Genomic DNA, 23,089 nt, shown 5'->3' on the forward strand with positions numbered 1-23,089 from the left:
TTTGGAGAAAAACTAACTACTAACTATCACTTATTTATCTCATACTTATCTCACATTTATCTCTTGCATTTCTCTCTGTCAATATTTTCCCCTATACTTCTGGAGAATTGCTATTTGGAGATATCACAGGAGGTAAATTACCTCCCAAGAGATAAATAGGTTGGTAACCTCTGGTGAATTGACGCCTATATCTCTCTCTCTATTTATCTCTCTCTCTATATATCTCTCTCTCTATATATCTCTCTCTATATATCGATCTATAGGTCCTTCTAAAAAAATTAGCATATTGTGATGAAGTTCATTATTTTCTGTAATGTACTGATAAACATTAGACTTTCATATATTTTAGATCCATTACACACAACTGAAGTAGTTCAAGCCTTTGATTGTTCTAATATTGATGATTTTGGCATACAGCTCATGAAAACCCCAAAGTCCTATCTCAAAAAATTAGCATATCATGAAAAGGTTCTCTAAACGAGCTATTAACTTAATCATCTGAATCAACTAACGCTAAACACCTGCAAAAGATTCTTGAGGCTTTTAAAAACTCCCAGCCTGGTTCATTACTCAAAACCGCAATCATGGTAAGACTGCCGACCTGACTGCTGTCCAGAAGGCCATCATTGACACCCTCAAGCAAGAGGGTAACACACAGAAAGAAATTTCTGAACGAATAGGCTGTTCCCAGAGTGCTGTATCAAGGCACTGCAGTGGGAAGGAAAAAGTGTGGCAGAAAACGCTGCACAATGAGAAGAGGTGACCGGACCCTGAGGAAGATTGTGGAGAAGGACCGATTCCAGACCTTGGGGGACCTGCGGAAGCAGTGGACTGAGTCTGGAGTAGAAACATCCAGAGCCACCGTGTACAGGCGTGTGCAGGAAATGTGCTACAGGTGCCGCATTCCCCAGGTAAAGCCACTTTTGAACCAGAAACAGCAGCAGAAGTGCCTGACCTGGGCCACAGAGAAGCAGCACTGGACTGTTGCTCAGTGGTCCAAAGTACTTTTTTCGGATGAAAGCAACTTTTGCATGTCATTCGGAAATCAAGGTGCCAGAGTCTGGAGGAAGACTAGGGAGAGGGAAATGCCAAAATGCCCTTTTATCAAGGGCAGGGTCAATGCAGCTAGCTATCAGGAGATTTTGGAGCACTTCATGCTTCCATCTGCTGAAAAGCTTTATGGAGATGATTTCATTTTTCAGCACGACCTGGCACCTGCTCACAGTGCCAAAACCACTGGTAAATGGTTTACTGACCATGGTATTACTGTGCTCAATTGGCCTGTCAACTCTCCTGACCTGAACCCCATAGAGAATCTGTGGGATATTGGGAAGAGAAAGTTGAGACGCAAGACCCAACATCTGGATGAGCTTAACCATTTATGCCTCCAGGACGTAGTATCTACGTCCAGGAGGCCACGTGCGCGTCCGCGCGCTCCCGCGGCCGATTGCACGCGCACTCCCGGCCACGGATTCGGTAGCCCAGGAATCAATGTATCGGGCTATGGTGCCCGATCACTGATTCCTCTCCCCCGCTGAAAAAGCGACATTGTACGCTTAGTGACGTCATGTAAACAAAATCGAGATTGCCATCTTGTGGCCAAAAAGTAAAACTACAAGTAAATGGAAAAAAACATTACAATACACAAATATTTCCCCAAATAAAACTATTTATATCCCACCCTCCCAAAAATACCCACATAAAATGTTTAATGAAAAAAAAAAAAAAAAATTACTATAAAAAAAAAAAAACACATAAATATTTACCTAAGGGTCTAAACTTTTTAAATATCTATGTAAAGATGAAATATTTCTCTGTAATTTTTTTTTTTATAAGCTTGTAAATAGTGATGGATGCAAAACAGAAAAAATGCTCTTATTTCCAAATAAAATATTGTCGCGATACATTGTGATAGGGACATAATTTAAACGGTGAAATAACCGTGACATATGGGCAAATACAATACGTGGGTTTTAATTATGGAGGCATGTTTTATTTTAAAACTATAATGGCCGAAAACTGACAAATAATGAATTTTTTCATTTTTTTTCTTATTCTTCCTGTTAAAATGCATTTACAGTAAGGTAGCTCTTAGCAAAATGTACCCCCCAAAGAAAGCCTAATTGGTGGCGGAAAAAACAAGATATAGATCAGTTCATTGTGATAAGTAGTGATAAAGTTATAGGCTAATGAATGGGAGGTGAACATTGCTCGGATGCATAAAGTGAAAACGACTGAAGGCTGAACTGGTTAAAGGAGTCATCAGGGGAGAAATAGTAAAATAAGTGGTACTTACTGGGGGCTTCCTCCAGCTCCAAGCTCCCAGGACGTCCCTCTCCGCAGCTCTGCCCGTAGCCGTTCGCCGCAGGTCCGTCCCGGTCCCCGGCGATGTACTGCGCCTGCTGTCAATCACCGCCTGCGCAGTCCGCTCCAGCCCACGTGGCGGTGATTGGCAGCGCCACTCACGCAGGTGCAGTGCAGAGCGACCTGGAGGTCGCTCTGACGTAATCGCCGGGGACCGGGACGGACCTGCGGCGAACGGCTGCGGGCAGAGGTGCGGCGAGGGACGTCCTGGGAGCTTGGAGCTGGAGGAAGCCCCCAGTAAGTACCACTTATTTTACTATTTCTCCCCTGATGACTCCTTTAAGGCCGCTATTGAAACATCCTGGGCCTCCATAACACCTGAGCAGTGCCACAAGCTAAGAGCAGTCATTTCTGCAAAAGGATTCCCGACCAAGTATTGAGTGCATAACTGAACATAATTATTTGAAGGTTGACTTTTTTTGTTTTAAAAACGCTTTTCATTTATTGGTCAGATGAAATATGCTAATTTTTTTGCAAATTTTTTGAGATAGGAAATTTGGGTTTTCATGAGCTGTATGCCAAAATCATCAATATTAAAACAATAAAAGGCTTGAACTACTTCAGTTGTGTGTAATGAATCTAAAATATATGAAAGTCTAATGTTTATCAGTACATTACAGAAAATAATGAACTTTATCACAATATGCTAATTTTTTGAGAAGGACCTGTGTGTGTATATATCTATCTATTTGCATCATACTGTCATATTTGCAGTTTGCTCTGTTTTACAGTTTAAAATACAGAGTGTGGTTTGTAGAGCTAATGGCCCTTTGAGCAGTAAAAACCTTATCTGAAGCGTTGTTTCACAGTTTTTGATGTATAAGTGCGCCAGAAAACAACATTGTAGCAACCCAAGTTGGCAGAGCTCAGAGAAGCACTTTTGCATAGATAACTGAAGTTTATTACCTCTTCCTGTACTGGGAACAATATGACTTGTTTCTTTGCTACTACTATTCTATTTCTTAACTGTACTACTCATACAATTCATTATCTCATACATTTATTTTTGCTTCAGATTCACTTATAATATACTTTTTGTTATGTTCACATGGGTAATCAAATATAACAGTTGAGCTGCACTACCTTTGCCAAATAATCATAATAAGCGTATTGCCTTTGTGTTTTGTAGGTTGCTGGTGGAGTTCCCAGCTACAGGTGGCTTAATTACATCTTGGAATTTTCAGACTGTAAAACTTATTCACTATGTTTCTGCGTTTGACTATTTCCTGGCTGCCTGTAAAATAGCTTTCTGCTTCTTCATACTGTACTACGTGGTGGAGGAGTTCCTGGAGATCCGCATTCACCGCCTGCATCACTTCCGCAACCTCTGGAACTGTCTGGATATTGTCATTATTATAGTGGGTATCACAATAGACAAGCCTGGTAATTACCAAGAGTGTTATTTCCATTTGTCCTTCTCTGAATGCCTAAGGCCTCTTTCTCACAGGTGGCTGAGCGGTACACTCATCAGGCTTTACAGCCTCCTGTTTGCTGGCCACTGAGCACCCTGCAGCTGCAATTTTATAACAACCCAATGGCAGCGTTTGCAATTTCATGCTTGTGTTTTGACTCGTGGTGCGGTTACCCAGCCAGGCAGCCACAAAAAAGCATCATGTCACATCTGTGCATAGCTGTGGCCACATTCTGATATAAGTAGCTGATAGGTGGTGAATTCTTCATCTTCAGCCTCCCATGTGAAATAGGCCTTTATTTAAAGAAAACCTGTACTGAGAATTAAAAGTCAAAATAACCATACACAAGTCATAATTACCTCCCGTGTAGTCTATTCATCAATCTCTTTATCCTCTCCTGTGTCCTGTTTGTCCACTGTGATCAATGGAATTCTCCGTCCTCCATTTTGAAAATGGCCATTACCACAGAACAGCTTCCTGGTCAGCACACAGTTAAACTGTAACATCGTCCACTTGAATCATAGGGAAACATGGACACATCAGTTCTCCACTCAGCTGTAACTGACAGCAACTGATATATTTCAGTTCTGACAAAATGTTGTCAGAACTGGAAGGGATCATTGTCAGAAGAAAATGGTGAGCTTCTGAGCATAACTGATGGCAAGGTAACTATGTAATGTTCATTTGAAGTTACCTCATGTGTTTATTTTAAATAATTTTACTCAGTACAGGTTCTCTTTAAGCATGTTTTTATAGCTATTAGGTGTGGTGGATATACAGTATGTTGTGTTGGATCATCAGCTTTAAGAACATTCATATAAACTGCAAACCACTGTTGCCATATTTACGTTTGTTTGTTTGTTTTTTATGTTTTCAGCTATGGTTATTTACACAATTATTGCAATTAATATTTCAATAGTTTTTTTGCTTGCAGTTTTAAAAACATAACTGAGTGTTTAAAGCTGACTTTAAGATTGCCTATCTGTTTAAATATGACTTTGTCCTTCCTTGTATCTGTAATATACAGTAAGTAATCTGTTTCTTTTCAGTTAACTCCTGATTCATTCAAATAGTTTGAGTCAGACAGATGGCTAGGGACAGTGATATAGAACTAAATTCAGAATTTCTGCCAATGACTCAGTCATATCAGTTTCCTATTTACAAAGGTGTCCCAACCCCAAAAAGAAATATGATTTTAAGTCCTACTCCCTGCTGAGTCCTATACTGGATACTCATTACTAGAAAATTATTTGTGGAAACAAATTTAATTTATCTGTGTAGGTTTAGGGCTTGCTGGGACAAGGGTTGAATTGTGAAAATAAGGTTTTTGGGAGTTTCCTGCCTGATCTTTTACCACCCAACTCTCCCCTGGGCCCTACTTCCTCGTTATTTCCTAACCCTCCCACATTATGATTTTGACTGAGAATCTTGCTAGGCAGGATTGGACCCGATTCGCTGCAAATTCAAGTTTGGCAATCTTGCATGCTTATACCTCCTAATAATTCTGCACTGCATGCAAATTTAATGTAAATTGTATTTAACTTGGCAAAAGTGCCAATTAAATTTGGCATGCCATGCATACGATCTGGCCCACCTCCAAGCTGCATACAGCTTTACTGCATACAATGACATGACCTAATGCAGCTAGGTTGAGGATGAAGGCAGTCTGTTATTGGGGTTATTGTGTTTGGCATGTATCATTATGCAGTGTAGAACTTCAATGGGATGGGGCACAGACTGAACTCCAAGAAAACTGCATATTGTGCAGTGGAATTCCTGTGTTGCAGGAAGTAGACTTTGGAGAGGCCACTGCCCCAGCTAGTGGGTTGTCTGACATCACATAATCAAGGAGGTTAAACACAGATCCATACATGCTTTGGACCCAAGTGCCTGCATATGATTTGTGTCTGGTTATGGGTGTCACATTCTAACATTAATTTCTTTGTTTCTGTTTCTCCTGCAGCTTTCCATGGTAGCAGTGGCAATAAACCTGTACAGGACGACATCTGTGGAGGAACCACTAAATAAACTCCTGGCAGACATGAATTCATTCCTGAATTTTGAGTCTTTGGCATACTGGCAAAGCCAGTTCAACAATGTTGTTGCAGTCACTGTGTTCTTTGCTTGGGTTAAGGTAATATTTTTTCTTCCATGGTTTCTGCTTATGTATTGATTACTCTTGCCACCGTAGTTGTAATGACCTACCACGGCTGATTCAGACAAACATAATGCAGTAATATGCACTTATTGCTGTATGATCTCCATTTTTTTCATTACTTATATCTATAAAATGGCCAGTAAGGTTTATCCCATTGTTTAATTTAATTTCCAGATGTCTTTATAGGTACAGAAAGGGTTTTAATTTTCTTTAGCAATGCCTGATCTGTATCAGCATTGTAGAGATGGCAAGTCAGGGCAAAGAATTCCCTCCTTTTTGGTTACCAGACGGTGGTTGTTGTATGATTTACAGGTTGCTGCCTACATATCACTGCAGGAAGCCATTCTGTAATTTGATTTCCTTTATTACCAAATTTCTTTGGTACACTTTCACTTATTGTTATTGCACAGGCAATTCAGTGATAACAGAATTAAAACAGAAAATGACAACAATAAATTGAGCCCATAGTGCTCACATCTGCCACGGCACTTAACAAAGACCATTCTACCAATTACACCCGTCTCACATCCTGTGATTGAGCTGGGGAAGGCACTTTTATGCACTATAATGTTTATGGCTAGGCTTAATTAATGTCTCTACATGTCCTAGGACCTATGCTAGCTTGGAACCATTTTCATATAACTCATTGTAATACTCCGACAGCTCTTCAAGTTTGTGAACTTCAACAGAACCATGACTCAGCTGTCAACAACGATGTCCCGCTGCGCTAAGGATATCCTGGGATTCTGCATAATGTTTTTCATAATATTCCTGGCTTATGCCCAGTTTGCCTACCTTGTGTTTGGAACTCAAGTAGATGACTTCAGCACTTTCCAGGACTGTATGTAAGTAGTGCAGAAATGGCTGTATACAGTAATATTCTTTCAAGTTACAATTCAGGATAAAATTGCAACTGTAAAACATGTAAAAGCCCTGTATGCACACTAGATGGCGTATGACCAAGGGGACGTTTTCTGGGCCATCTCAGCTGAGAATTTAGTGTGCATGTATTCCCCAAGGTTGCATATAGACATCTAAAGGACGCTGATGAGCGAATGCATTGCTCTTGTGCTTACCCTGCCTGCTGGAAGCTGCTCTATTGCTGTAAAATAGTCTCTTCTCTCCTCTCCATAGAAACAATACATGCTGCTCAGGCATACCCAAAGGGCATGTCTGTGTAACGTTCATTGCCTGCAGTGTTGCCTAAAGGGTTAAGCTGGAGCCTTACAGATGACACTAATAGCATTTGTGTTTTCTCCCTTTAGGCTGCACGCAAATGCTATCTCTGGAACTGTCACTATCCCATTCATTTTTACAGTGGCTGGTGCCTATCAAAACTTTCAGCCAAAGGGCTTGGTCCAGTTAAATGATCTGGTTCTAGGTGTCTGTATGGATCAGGGCAGTTGTCTTTGTGTTTATCTATAAAGTGCATATGACTGTGGAGTGGGCTGCTCACAGTGGATCAGTGGAAACTGAGATGACAGCAATGCTCCATGTAGGTGCTGAGTCCTAGTGCACTAAAAGGTAGTCACCAGCCACAGTGTGAAGGGAGAATACTCCTTTCTTTATTGTGCTCTCTTTTTGAATTGATGTATATTTTTGTGTTTGTTCATTGTTTTGAAGTACCGTATATACTCGCATACAAGCCGAATTTTTGACCCCCAAAAAGGGGGTCAAAAGTTGGGGGGTCGGCTTGTATGCGAGTCTTTCCTGGTGGTCGGGTAATCCGCGCCCCGCTCCCCCCGCGGCCGCCGCTATTACCTGCTTAGGCAGCGGCCGCTTCCTAATCCACGTTCCCCTCTCATGTTGCATATAAGTGTATCACAGCAGCCCGCCCTGCGCTGCTGCTGTGACGATGCAGGGGGCAGGAAAGAGCGGTTCCCCTGGTAACGGTGATACAGATTGCCGCTACAGGGAGCCGCGCTCTTTCCTGCCCCCTGCATCGTCACAGCAGCAGCGCCGGGCGCGCTGCTGTGAAACACTTATATGCAACATGAGAGGGGAACACGGATTAAAGGAAGCCGCTGCCTAAGCAGGTAATAGCAGCGGCAGCCGCGGGGGGAGCGGGGAAGGGGGGGGTGCTATACTGGCAACTACCTAGCTATACTGGGCACTATACTAGCTATACTGGACACTACCTACCTATACTGAGCACTATACTAGCTAAACTGGGCACTATACTGGCTATACTGGGCACTACACTAGCTATACTGGGCACTACACTAGCTATACTGGGCACTACACTAGCCATACTGGGGCACTATACTAGCTATACTGGGGCACTATACTAGCTATACTGGGCACTTTACTAGCTATACTGGGCACTATACTAGCTATACTGGACACTACCTACCTATACTGGGGCACTATACTAGCCATACTGGGGCACTATACTAGCTATACTGGGGCACTATACTAGCTATACTGGGCACTACCTACCTAAACTGGGCACTATACTGGCTAAACTGGGCACTATACTAGCTAAACTGGGCACTATACTAGCTATACTGGACACTACCTACCTATACTGGGCACTATACTAGCCATACTGGGGCACTATACTAGCCATACTGGGGCACTATACTAGCCATACTGGGGCACTATACTAGCTATACTGGGCACTTTACTAGCTATACTGGGCACTATACTAGCCACTACCTACCTATACTGGGCACTATACTGGCTATACTGGGCACTACTGGCTATACTGGGCACTATACTAGCTATACTGGGCACTTTACTAGCTATACTGGGCACTATACTAGCTATGTAGTGGGATGTGGGTGTCAAAAACACCCTCTAGTGAAAAGATACAGGAGACAAAAGTGGGAGCCCAATAGTGTAGTATGTCAAAAACAATTGAACGTAATAAAAGTAAGACACTACTCACAAAGGTGGGTTGCAGAGGGGCAACCGACCACAGGAAGCAGGTGGAGACAACAAACCCAACTCCACTCGGGGTGGTCCCTATGGACCTGGATGCGGTCGCTCTCCTTGGTAAAAGAAAGGGGACAGATATCCGCCGTGGTCGAAGCCACGTGTGGTCTGTACCCACCCCTCAGACGGGTGAGGTAAGGGGGTATGATTGCACAATAAGGGTATAAGAGGCGCCCTGGTGTAATAAAAGCATCTAAAAACAGTTTAAAAACGGGAAATTAATTTGAGGTGGTATACTGGCTATACTGGGCACTTTACTAGCTATACTGGGAACTATACTAGCTATACTGAGGCACTACCTACCCATACTGGGCACTATACTAGCTATACTGGGACACACTGGGGGGCTGCACCAATCCAGCATTTCCTAACCCCCGGCTTAAATGGGGGTCAATCCTTTTTCCCTGGTTTTTCAGGGAAAAGTTGGGGGGTCGGCTTATATGCAGGTCGTTTTATATGCGTATATGAGTATATATGGTACTATGAAAGGAGTAATGGCTCCAGTACCTATAGCCTTGAAGAGGGATTCCTGTGCAGAAAATTATACTAGCACAGTGCTGTATTGCATGAGCAGAACTGCAGCAGCATTGGAATCCTGTTTGCGGTCTGGTGACAGTAGCTGCTGCCCATACACCATTAAGCATTTAAAAATAATATGAGGATCAGAAATGCTCATATGTATATTGTGCAGGCGTATGATCTTTTTATATATTGATCCTTTCATATGAATGCAGCATTTTTTGCTACACAATGTGTGAAGGTTATGAAAACATTGGAGTTTTGCCGCTGATTTTGAACAATGGAAGTTGTAAACCTTCGTAAACAAGTTGTGCAGCCAAATGTGTTTTGTGACTTTTTGCTCAAAATAAATGTCTTAGGGTTTTTACTAGGGGTGTTTGCTGTGATGTCGCGGTTAGATGTTTATCACTCTTGCATCACTATGATTATAAACTAGTAGCACAGATGGACAACACTGTGTGACAGAAGCAGCCTAGATCCCACGCAGTTTGGTTATTTTCCTGTTGCTAAATTGGATACAGATAGCGACTGTTATTTGATTTGAGACAATGAAAATCTTGTATGTTTGAAATAACTCAGTAAGATCAAAAGTGGTGCCAAAACCACGGTTAAGGTGGAATCTTATCAGGTGCACCCAATACACAGCAGAAAGATTTTCACTAGAAAATCCATCAAACTGCAGCGTTGCACTGTTAGATACAGTGCAAGGTTAAGTGCCATTGATCTACCGCCATTCCCTGCTATGTTTGATCAATTGAAATGTACTGTTTGATCATAATTTAGATCGATTTTTGATGTGAATCGATCAAAATAACAATCGATGCGGCTCGCTGTGTCATAGGTAACCGTCAGATTCAATCAGAGTGATTGAATGTGCCGGTAAAAATCAATGCGTGTAAGGCCAACCGAGCCATCTTTAACCTGTTAAATAAACCATACGACTTGATTCGGGGGGCAAGCTAGATCAGATAGAGCCCACTTACTGCTGCTCCTACACCCTTTAATGGCTTAATTTTTGTTTTCCATTGAGAAAAAAAAATCAAAAGTACGGTAGTTATTTTAGATTTAGTTTAGATTTTTTTTAATTACAACTTTTTAATTTTTTACATCTCATACATACAGCATTTACCTTGTGCAAGGGAAAGCAGTGGGGTGAAGATTGCACAAAAGAACTAGTAAACTGTATATAATCTTTGTGATTGTGACCTTGTTAAAAATCCAATTTATTATTATTATTATTATTAATACTCCTTATTAAGCTTGCAATTGTAGCTTTCAAATTACTGTCCCAGTATAGCATTCAATGTGGTGTGACTTTGATTCCTGTATGAATAAATCTCTGAATGAAACAAGTCAGAGTAATGCCATCTATTGTATATTCTGGCGTATAAGACTACTTTTTAACCCTTGAAAATCTTCTGAAAAGTCAGGGGTTGGTCTTACACACCGGGTATCATTGATGCCAGGTGATACGCCCTATCCTGTTACCACCTCTCAGATCTTGCTGCTGAGGACTGTAGTGAAGCGGCGCAGGTGCACATGTGCGAGATCTGAGAGGCAGAGAAGGAAGTAAATGGGATACAAGGGTGGGCCAGAAGGGTGAAAGAGGCGTGTTTTATGGGCACGTTGCACTCTATTCTTCCATACCGCTCTGATAGACAGGTAGACAAGGAGAGCTGACCAGTCCACTTAGGGAGAGGGAGAGTTGCCCAACCCAACCAGTCAATCACCTGTATACTGTTATATACAGGGTGCCACATACAGTACAGCACCAGTATCTCTTCATACATAGCACCAGTATATGATGATTTTTTTAATTTTTATTTGGTGTGTTGGAAGAGGGGATATATGGAGAGTATATCCCAAACTCTATATTTTAATTGGAAAAGTTGGGGATTGTCTTATACGCCCAGTCTTCTTATACGCCAGAATATACGGTGGTTGTGTTTTTTTTTGTTTTTTGGTTTTTTTTTGTCTAGTAAATGCTATATCTCCTGTGGGTTTATCTACATAACTGCAGTTTTAATAGGCCTGAGTGAAGAGGCCAGCAATCAGTAGGGAGTGGTGATCTGGATCACTGGATAGGATTAAGGAGCCTCCCAGACATGTGCATACATATCATAAGACCTACTGTTAATTTGGGCGCTAGCTCCAGTCTCACCCCCGCAGATTGCTCTGCCAGTAGCGGGAGTTTAGCTGTATAGTGTAGTCAAACCCCGGCACCCAATGTACTCAGTTGGGCCGCCATAGCCACAAATTGCATTGTGTTAATGGTGATACCTATTTTAGTGATCGAGCTGCGTGCCCAAATGGCCGGTTTCACAGATATCTTGTTCTCTAAGGTCACCTAGAGGTGATTTTGTTTTTGAAGGGGTTTCTTTCTTTCTAATACATTATGTTCCAATTAAGGTAGAAGAGTAGCAGAAGTGGAAAACTCTTCGGCATGTACGCTGGTGCCATCCATTAATTTTGTTTTTTATTGCAGCTTCTCACAGTTCCGTCTCATTTTGGGAGACTTTAACTTCACAGAGATTGAGGAAGCAGATCGAATATTGGGACCCATCTACTTTATATCGTTTGTCTTCTTCATGTTCTTCATACTATTGGTATGTGTATCAAACATTTATTTTGCTCTGTTTAACATGCCATGCCATTGTCATAAAATGGCCATGTAGGCCATATATTTTAAAGCATACCTGTGTCAGCCTGGAGACAGTGACTGCTCAAGGTGTAGTTTGTTCCTTATGCTGCATCACCGGCCTCCCTTCATTTTTTGAGAAACTAATTAGGCTTAGTACCTTTTAACACTTATGTGTGAAGCTGTCAGTAATGACACACTGCACATCGTGTGCAACACGCATGTTAACTAGGAATGATCAATGAAATGCAAATTCTTCCAAAATTATGCACATTTTTATGCAAATGTATGCAGTTTGAAATTGATATATGCCGGTTTAAATTGATTGGTCCACTTTCAAGCAGCATATATTGGCATGAATATCTGCATCAACTCGGAAGAATTTGCATCTCATCCCTAATGTTAAAAAGTCATCTACAACAAGCTTTCGCTTGTTGCGATGTAACGTACCCAGAATCCCTTTATTGCACGACTTGCATGATTTCCTGGCAGGTCAATTGTACTAGAGCTGCCAATGTTAAAACGTTAAACCGCCAAACCTGCATGAAATTGCGATCTTGGATGCATTCTGTAGTGTGAAAGAGTCCTTAGAAATAGGGAAAGTCAACAAGATGCAAATCATTCCGAGTTAATGCAGGATTACCCCTATTATGTATGCAAATTTATGCATCTTGAAAATTAACCAATCGAATCCTGCTGGGGTAAAATCTGACTGGTCCATTTTCAAGATGCATAAATTTACATACATATTATAAATACTCCTGCATCAACTTGGAATTATTTGCATCTCATTGACCATCCCGACTTGGATAACAGTACTGAGAAATCTTGTAGTTTCTGGTACAGGAAATTTGTATCCACTACCCTAGCCACCCACATAATTAATCTCCTCTTCTTTGTAGCGTAGGCTGGCTTATAGTTCTGTCGGTAGAAAGGAAAATGTGACCACATCTTGCAAAGTTTTTGCTTGCTTAATGGTCTTGAAAATAGCCTCATTTTTAAAAACTATCACTTTAGGGAATGCGGGGAGTCTGTATACAACACAGCTGTATCCTTAGCTTTTGCACAGTTTATTGTGCATTGCATTACATTTTAACCCATCACACACACTTTTTGCATTGCTGTGAGGTGCAGCACAAATGTCAGTGCTTCTTGTCTCTCTTCAAATGCTTCACGTTTTAACCCCAACAGGCGGGCATGGAATTGCCTTCCCAGGATGAGACGAGGTGGGAAATGACTGTTGAGTGCGGCGTTTGCGTAAACGATGGTAACAAGTGCTGTCCATTCCTTTGAATGAACAGCGCCGTGGCTGTCATAGGTTCAGCACCCGTCTGAACCCGGTCCTACCAGTCCCTCAGAGAGACTCACAATCTATTACATATAGAGTAAAATGGACCATAGTAACTACCGTGTCAGCCTTTCACATGATTTATATATCCTAAAACTACAGATTGTATCTCTGCATAGCATTTCATATTTAACTATATTAAAGTGGATCTGAGATGAAAAACTAACTATAACAAGTAACTTGTCTATATATCTTATCTAAAGTTTAGATAGCATACACAGCATATCTATCTGCAAACCGCTTCAAAAGTTTATGATTATTTATTCCTGTGATACGAGGGCAGCCATGTTCTGTTTGTCACATTGTTACAGGCTGAGGGCTGGAGATGCTATCAGCTCGCCTGTGTGTAAATTCAGTTCTCTCTCTGCCTCTGAAATCAATGGCTAGTAACCTTCTCCTGCCCAGACTGAGCTACCATAAGCCCTTGCTACAGTGCCAAGGCACAAAAGGAGCTGTGGGCGAGGCTTGTTTAGTTTATAGGAAAGAGTATTGAAACAAAACAGTATTTGGCTTGAGGAATTCCCGATAAACTATATGAAAGGAACACAATTATGCAATGCGTAAAAGTTTATTTCGATCCACTTTAATTTCAGAAAAAAACTTAAGCCCAACTACGCGATACGATTCTTTGTGCGGTTTGATTACGATTCTATTTACGATCCGATTAAATCCGACATGTCCAATCAGGATTCAATACAATTCGATTTGCCATTGCAAAACAATGGCAAATCGAATTGAATCGAATCAAATCCCAATTGGACATGACAGATTTAATTGGGTCGTATATAGAATCTTAATCGAATCGCACAAAGAATGGTATTGTGTAGATGGGGCTTAAGATTATTAAAGCAGAATGCGATCGTTTCTACAGAATCCTCTTCTTTTTTTTTTTTTTTTTTTTTTTTTCCTTCTCCCCTTCAGTAGTTCTCATTGAAAATGTTAGTATATTTGTCTAGTGTCTCCAAATAGATTGATTTAATGCTGGATAAGATATGTTCACCGTTAAGGTTTTGTAGCAGGGCCCTGAGATTTTAACTTGTGCTTAGGACTCTTTTTAAATGACCTCTATGTATTCCTTCCAATAATTTTGTTTGGTCATGTCTTGAGCGTATTTTTTTTCCTTTTTTAACAGAATATGTTTCTGGCGATTATCAGTGACACATATTCAGAAGTGAAAACCGATATGGCTCAGCAAAAAAGTGAAATGGAGTTGGTGGACCTTATTAGAAAGGTAGGATGTCTAAATGATTGTCAGGGGTGTGTTCCACATCTATAGTAAAATACTTCAGGCATCCTTTTCTTTGGGAATATAACTGCATGATTATTTGGTCAGATCTTGCTTTGCTGTAAAATGCAAAAATTGCTGGGAAAATTGCATAGAAAAGTCCAACCATGTTTTTGACATGGGCTTATTGGAGAACAGCCTGATGATGAACCAGGATTGTTCACTGTGCCCACATGAGTAAATTGGGTAACATGCTTTTGCCACTATGTACACAATGTGCACCAAACACATTATTATTATATATAGCGCCAACATCTTTTTCTGTAGTGCTGTAAATTAGTAATAAAAAAAAAAAGTACAACAATGGGGCACATAGATACATGAGTATACATACTGTAGATACCTAGACCTACAAGTGATGTGCAGTTTGAAAACACTAATATTGGTATTTGATAACCTACACAGAAACCGAAGGGAGAGGTCATTGCCCTTGTGAGTGTACAATCTAGAGCAGTGTTCCTAAACCTTGTCTTCAAGGCCCACCAACAGTACATGTTTGTTTTGCAGAAAACCACACACCATCACAGGTGGGGTAATTAGTGTCTCAGCAGCGCTGATTAACTACCTCTGTGGATTTCCACAAAACATGTACTGTTGGTGGTCCTTGGAGACAGGATTGGGGAACACTGAAAGGGTAGTTGGGTGGAGACACTAGGAGAATAGATGAAGGGGTTAGCAAATGAGGCAGTGGGCCTCAAATTCTAGAGATAATGGCTTATAAGCTTATTTGAACAGGTGTGTCTTGAGGGTATGCTTGAAAAACCTCCAACTCATTAGGATGTCTATTAGCCATGCGTATTTCGGATGCTGGGTCATCCTTGTACGATAATGCATCAAACCGAGCAGCACATCCTCTATAATAAAACACTGCTGTGTCCCTGCGTGTGTTGTCTCTGTGTAGCTGGGTGCGTGCTTTTTGCTACTGCGCATGTGTGCGGCACGGACCCAGTCTCACAGAGACAGGGATAGGGCCAGGGAGCCAGGCGGGTGCGTGAGCGGGCGAATGGGTGTGCGGTGGGTGCGCATGCGTGCGCAGTACATTTGGCGGGCGGCGGCGAGAAACAGACCCTAGGGCCTGTTTTTTAACCGGCTTGGGTCTGCTAGTTTTAACCACGTGAGGACCCAGCCTTTACCCCCCCCCCCCCCCCCCTTAAGGACCAGCGCTGCTTTTTGTGATCTGTGCTGGGTGGGCATGCAGAGCGATCAGATCGCCCCCCTTTTTTCCCCCCTATGGGGATGATGTGCAGGGGGGGTCTGATCGCTCCAGGGGGCAGGCATGTTGCGGGGGGGGGCACCTTAAAGCCCTCCTCCGCGGCGAAATTCCCCCCCTCCCTCTCCTACCTCTCCCCCCTGCTGATCCACGCTGCACAGGACGCTATCCGTCCTGTGCAGCCTGTGACAGGATTTCCCCTGTCACATGGCGGCGATCCCCGGCCGCTGATTGGCCGGGGATCGCCGATCTGCCTTACGTTCAATGTAAACAAAGGAGACATACGTCTCCTGCGTTTACATTTAGTCTGCGAGCCGCAATTAGCGGCTCGCAGGCTATTCACGGAGACCCGCTCCGTGATCTAACAGGAAACGGCCGCTCGCGCGAGCGGCCTTTCCTGGTTAATTAGAGAGGTACCTGGCGACGCAGATCTGCGTCGCTGGTCCTCCAGCTACCACTTTGCCGCCGCACGGTATGAGTGTGCGGTCGGCAAGTGGTTAAATAAAGGTTGATGGTTTAACCTCCATGGCAATATTTCTGAGTGTAGCTCGGGGTCACTTTCACAGCAATTAGCAGTAACCCCGAGTTACACTCGTGGATACCACTGGGAGGGCCGGGTGCAGCGTGCGTAGCAGAGATCTCGATCACTCACCTTCCTGGGAACCAGCTGCAGCAGCAGCTATTTTTTTTTTTTTTTGTCCTCTGAGGCTCCCCATGTCTATGCTGAGATTGCCGTCTGTCATATGACGACAGAGGCCGATCTCAGCAAAGCACAAAAATAAAAAATGTGCAGTTAAATGTAACATAATTTATTTCTATACCAGAGTTCCTCCAACGCTGTCCTCAAGGCCCACCAACAGTACATGTTTTGCAGGAAACCTCAAACGTGCACAGGTGGAGTAATTACTGTTGCAGCAGAGCTTATTAACTTCATCTGTGGCTTTATAGAAAACATGCACTGTTGGTGGGCCTTGAGGACAGAGTTGAGGAACACTGTACCATGCGTACGTACGAAAAGGGCGTCGGGAAAAAAGGGCGCATGGTATAAACGTTAAATGGAAATATCGTTTATAGAAATATTGTGTAGAATTTTGTTTAGAAATAGTGTTTTAAGAATTTCTAAATCACTAAATAATGTGTATGAGATCGGCAATTCTTAAAACGTTAATCTTCCCTGTTTGTAAAGTGAAACTTAGATTTACGTTTATTAAAAACCCTCCCTGTACCTATCCCTAACCCGTAGACCCCCTGTTGGTGCCTAAACCTAAGACCCCCCTGTTGGTGCCTAAACCTAAGACCCCCCTGTTGGTGCCTAAACCTAAGACCCCCCAGTTGGTGCCTAAACCTAAGACCCCCCAGTTGGTGCCTAAACCTAAGACCCCCCAGTTGGTGCCTAAACCTAAGACCCCCCAGTTGGTGCCTAAACCTAAGACCCCCTATGGATAATAATGTTTTACAGACATTAATAAATAAAAAATGTAAATAAAAAAATGTAAATTATTTTTTTGGGTGGATAGAAATGTTTTAGAAATAGTGATTTAGTATCTTCATAAACGTTATTCATCACGGGCTCATTTTGTAAAGTTAAATCATCACAAACATAGTTATAAATCCTTAAAAATCTCCGGGCGCCGTTTGTTAAAACGTTAATAATCTCTGGCGCCTTTTTTTCCCTGTTCGGCGCCCATTTAAACGATATTTATAATGGAAGTGAATGGGGCGCCCTTTTTGTCCACTTCTCTCATGCGCCCAAATCTACTGCTTCCCTGTACCATGACCAAGATAAATAAGAACCTTTACAAACAGCCTCACCACTAGATGGCAGGGTACAGTAAAGAATGGTTTACCTCTCCTTTTCCTTAGGCTCTTGGCATCTTTATAATACTGTGTTTTACTGTATTGACTGGTTATTATTAACTAATGATTTTTTTTTTTATTAGTTAAGATCTATATTTACACAGGCACTTCAGAAATATCTTAGTTGTTTTAACTTGGATTATTTTTAGTATAATTTTGTAAAATTAATCCATCTATATATACTGTGAAAAATGCCTAGGTTGCAAATGTATTTGCTTTACATCCTATTTGAAACACATTACATTGAGATGGAAAAACTGAAGGCCAGATTTATCAAAATCAATGCAAGGAAAATCGAAGGAGAAATAGTTGCAAAAAATTGAGCACAATTGCCAGAATTTACATTCTGTATTTTGGTGCACTTGTGTCAAAGTCAAGATGGGAAAAGAAAAATTGCACAAGATAATAGAAAACGCACAAAAATGCACTTCATATCACCACAAATTGCACACATTTTGCTTTTGTGAACCATGTCAACAGGTTCCTGTGTTTTTTAATATGGGTAATTTATTATTTTTTGCAAACGCATGATGACGCAATATAGCTGTTCTAATAATATACCTACATTGAGGGAGCTTTTAAGGGTAGTTTAAATTCATATGTGCTAAATATATTTGATAGTGATAAAAATTGGTGAATAAATATTTGGTAATTTTGTTCTGGTATAATAGTGTTCTTTAAAAAGCATGGGCTTATTCACTAAACTGGTAAAATTGCTGTTTTACCAGTACTTATGCCAATTCAAGAGAACCAGAGATGAAGCACCCTCATGTATTTTATTACATTTATCAGTGGGAACATGACAGTAAACACCTACCCTGCTTTTAGTTTCATTGTTATCTGCTTAATTAGTCTATTTGCAACTGTGATAAGAATGCACCGACTATTCAGTCGAGGTTTGACCTGGAATCATTATAGCTGAGTCACTCTTCTGTGTAGTCTTTTCAAGCCCAAGCCTTCCCCTCTCCTGGCTTAGATTTCCTGCTTTGCATACTGAGAGCTGTGATGATATGGGAGAGGCTGCTGCTCCTGAGAGAGAAGCTCTGTGGCTGTAATATGATCCCTGTGTGCTCTGTGTGCACTAGATACTGATAATAACGGCAGTTTCATTCCTATGAGAGAGACTTCCTACAGGCAGATATCATACTAAAATGAAAGCACATAGATGAAAGGCTGCATTTAGCCTAGATAGCAGCATAGTCTCATATAGCCTAGACAGCACATCCAGAACAACTGATAACCCGGAAGGAGAAGGGATATGAGCCGGCGGCCATATTTGATTTTTCCTGGAGCAATAATGGATAAAAAACACTAAAAAAGGCACACCAGAGCGGCAAAATTATCAGGTAGAGCATTTATTTTTTACAAGCTATCAACTGATATGTTTATTTTGTGTGAAACTTTCATCTCTGGTTCCCTTTAACTATATAACTGGCATAAGTACCAGTAGAATTGGTGTACGCAACTTTACCACAGTTTTGTGAACTTGTCCCATAGTTGAAAAATACAGTTTTGTCCTTTTAAATATTGTTATGATCGAAGTTGTTTTACTACTGACAATTTAACACTGAGTTCAAATTTGCATCATTCCAGGGCTTTAGTAAAGCGATGGTAAAACTTAAACTGAAGAAGACAACTGTTGATGATATTTCAGAGAGCCTCCGGCAAGGAGGAGGGAAGCTGAACTTTGATGAACTTCGCCAAGATCTAAAAGGGTAAAATTATGCTTTAAATTCATGGGATTCCTACTAACAAGCTATATACATCTATATACATCTATATACGTGGAATTGAAAGGCCACACACCTAAAAATTAAAAAAAATAAAAAAACCTCAAGTCCGGAGTACTTCTTTAAGCAAACACAAGCAAAGTTGTGTAGATTCTGCAATAACCCAGTCTCTATATACGCCTCATGCCACCTTCACCTGACCCTATAGAAAGCCACTCAGCAAGAGGATGACTCAGCTTGCATGGGTCTGAAAACACCTATGGGGTAGTTATAGGCCTCCACTGCAATAGAAGATAATAGAATGTGCGGCACTCCCTCAATATTGTATAATGATTAGCAAGAAAGTGTACAAAACATACTCTCACCACCGCTGCAATGACTCAGCATTCAGATGCTTCTGACATGTGCTCCACGTAAAATGTCTCTAAAGGATGAAATATCACCAACTTCTTGAAAAAGAAAAAAGAAAAAAAAGCCATGTGCACCATACTGTTCCAGCGCAATGTAATTTATTGCAACATCTTCATCTGCGTGACCAAACATGACCAAGCATCCCGGAGGACGCAAAAACGGCCGTCACTTGTCCCATTCAGTGCCCACCACCCCACCTCCATTCTCACGGCTGCCATAAGCTGTCACCACGCATGATATATGCTATGAGCAGTTCTTTTTGTATGGAATGATGATGTGGAAGATGTTGCAATAAGTCACATTGCGCTGGGATGGTATGGTGCATATGTCTTTTTTTATTTATTTATTTTTTCAAGAAGTTATAGGCCTCCCTCAGCTCTGCCATTCTTTCCTTGGTTCTTTGGACCATTTTATACCTTAAACAAATAACCGCTTCATATAATGTTAAAATATAAAGTGTTGTTAAACCTCTATTGCACTGACATACTCTTGAAGATCAGTTGTTATAAAATGTTTACATACAGTAGAGAAATGGATTCATCCGGCACTACATCTGAGGTTAAGCAGAAATCCATCTTTATTTAGATTGCTGATTATGCAAACAGGCTCATACACATTGTAAATGGATGCATAGAAAACGTACCCTTAAGATGCTTGCTGTAGGGCAGTGTGGGAGCAGCGGTCCGCTTTTGATGTTATCTTCAGTATCCAGAGCACGCAGGGGGTTAGTACCCTTAATATCCGGATCTATTCAAAACCTCCAGAAAATCAATCATCACCATTTAGACCCCACAACCGCAGTGCCAGTCTTTCTTCTATTCACTTGAAATCAGTTATAAAATGTTTGTTTGGACAGGCTCTCCCTCGTAATGTTGGCCATGGCTCTGTGAGTCCGCTCGTTGCCCTCGCATGTGGTGTGGAGAGCGTTCACTCCTCTACCTGTAGTTCATGTGCTAGTACAGACTTTTGCATATGGACTCGCCGTACATGTTTTGTCATAAATTACTCATCAGGGACATGGGTGACATGTGGTGGTGTATATGAATACTATTATAAACTCCTCTCAAGGGAGGGATCAAACTTGTGCCTGGGAAATGCAGATGATTCCTTGCAAGTGGTTTTCTGCATGGTGTGTGCATGTTTGCAGTGCAAACAATGATGTACATAGATTGCATGTTCTTTCACCATTTCCTACATTTGGATTGGGTTCATATTTCCTACATTTTGGAGTGGGTTCATATCTCTAGAAACCTGTTGGATAACTTCAACTCAGGAAGTCTAACAGCTTGAAAAACTCCCATAGACATGAGGTTAGAGTCACCCAGTCCAGCACTAATTTGTCACAAAAATCCTCACCCAGACACCTGAGGTGTGATTTTGAAGAGCTGGACAGGTTGAAGCATGTGCATGTATCTTTGGGCTGTGTACCTGTGATGTGTGTATATTAGGTCTATAGCGTGTCTCTGTGATGAGCACTTGTTACTGCTGAGGATGTTCCGCTTCAATGACAGAAACGTAATCCCATAATCTGTCTCAGTATAGCAGATCTTCCACAGTTTCTCTACTACAGGGAAAGGGAACTCTATATACATAGAAAAAAACTGTAGGGGCAGAAAGGTGGGGCAAACCCACATTCTCATTTGAAGCCTAACTACTGACAAGACTCCCAGTGTATGGATATTGCACTGTCCAATAACGGCTGTTGCTGTATGGTTGTGTACAGACCCCAGCTGCAGCTCAGTCTACAGGATTTCAGTACTGTCAGCAGTGCAGAGCAGGGAATCCTCTGAATAACAGGGATCCTATTATTTCACTGCACATGTACAGGCTGTTTTAGGGCCCGTTTCCACTTGTGCGTTGCGATCCCGTCATGGAAAACGTGTCAACGAATCCGCATGCGGGTGCAGATTCGTTCGCGGTTCCATGCGGAATCGCTCGCGGTTTGCGCTATGCGATTTTAACCATGTCCATGCCAGCAAGCATTGACATGGGTTTTCAAGCGGAAACGCCGGGAAAACCGCAAGACTAAAATGCTTGCAGTTTTCCTATTACATTACCGGCAATTCGCGTGCAGCATGCGAATTCTGACTGCTCTGCCGTGCAGATTTTTCTCTGCACAGCAGACCGCACAGAATTCCTGGCAAGTGGAAACAGCCCCATCCACTTGTATTGGTTATGCGAATCTGCATGCAGATTCGCTCTAGTGGAAACGGCCCTTATACATGTCTTTCTCTCTACAGGATTCTGGAGTACTTCAAAGGGAGCCTGAACTGAAAATAAAAAGTCAAATTAACCATACACAGGTCATACTTGCCTCCTGTGTAGTCTACTTCTCAGTCTTTCTCCTCTCCTGCGTCCTGTTTGTCCACTGTGATGAATGGAATTTTCCATCCTCCATTTCAAAAAATGGCCAGTACCCCATAACTACTTTCTGGTCAGCACACTGTTAAACTGTAATTTCACCCATTTGAGCCATAGGGAAACATGGACATTACCTTGCACATTAAGTTGTAACTGACAGCAGCTGATGTATAACTGACAGCAACTGGTATATTTCAGTTCTGACAAAATTGTCAGAACTGGAAGGGATCACTATAAGAAGAAAATGGTGAGCTTCTGAGAGGAACTGACAGTGAGGGAAGTATGTAATATTAATTTGCAGCTACATCATGTGTTTATTTTAAATAATTTTACTTACTTCAGGTTCCCTTTAAATGGGATGAAACTCTATAACTGACGAAATAAATACAAAATCTTCTGACTAGCCAGTGTGGCTTTTGGACAAAACAATAGATTCCCTGAGGATGGAGTAAGTCATTTTGCATAAAACCTGTTCACTGCTGACATTTTATGTGCTGATTCTATTTTTGCAGGAAAGGCCATACTGATGCAGAGATTGAGGCAATTTTTGCTAAATATGACCAAGATGGAGACCAAGAGCTTACTGAACATGAACATCAGCAGATGAGGGATGACCTGGAGAAAGAGAGGGTGAGTACCTGATCATAAGCGCTAGTGATTTGAAAAAAACTCTTGCTAATGCAATGCTATGGGAGATTTTTATAAAATCACATCCCTCCAGTGGGATCACACCCATAGCATTACATTATCGAGAGCTTTTCAAATCACAAGCGCTCAGAAAGGCGCTCCTAGTGGGTTCCAGGCCTTACTGGGGATATATAGGTGCTGGCTTACTGAACAGGAAGAGCTTATATTCCCT

At 41.7% G+C, this 23,089-nt stretch overlaps 1 protein-coding gene across 2 annotated transcripts in view; it reads left to right on the forward strand.

The window, feature by feature from the left end:
• The window catches only part of LOC137543816 (polycystin-2-like), a 54,946-nt gene that overhangs the window by 20,134 nt on the left and 11,723 nt on the right, over positions 1–23,089 (forward strand). For both annotated transcript variants that reach the window (XM_068264901.1, XM_068264902.1), the window contains exons 4-10: positions 3,494–3,722; positions 5,740–5,910; positions 6,598–6,779; positions 11,876–11,996; positions 14,509–14,607; positions 19,322–19,443; positions 22,743–22,860. In XM_068264901.1, the coding sequence (XP_068121002.1) occupies positions 3,494–3,722; positions 5,740–5,910; positions 6,598–6,779; positions 11,876–11,996; positions 14,509–14,607; positions 19,322–19,443; positions 22,743–22,860 (1,042 nt within the window). The remainder of the gene's footprint in view (positions 1–3,493; positions 3,723–5,739; positions 5,911–6,597; positions 6,780–11,875; positions 11,997–14,508; positions 14,608–19,321; positions 19,444–22,742; positions 22,861–23,089) is intronic.

Source organism: Hyperolius riggenbachi, unplaced genomic scaffold (genome assembly GCF_040937935.1).
Source record: "Hyperolius riggenbachi isolate aHypRig1 unplaced genomic scaffold, aHypRig1.pri scaffold_211, whole genome shotgun sequence".
Lineage (NCBI taxonomy): Eukaryota > Metazoa > Chordata > Amphibia > Anura > Hyperoliidae > Hyperolius > Hyperolius riggenbachi.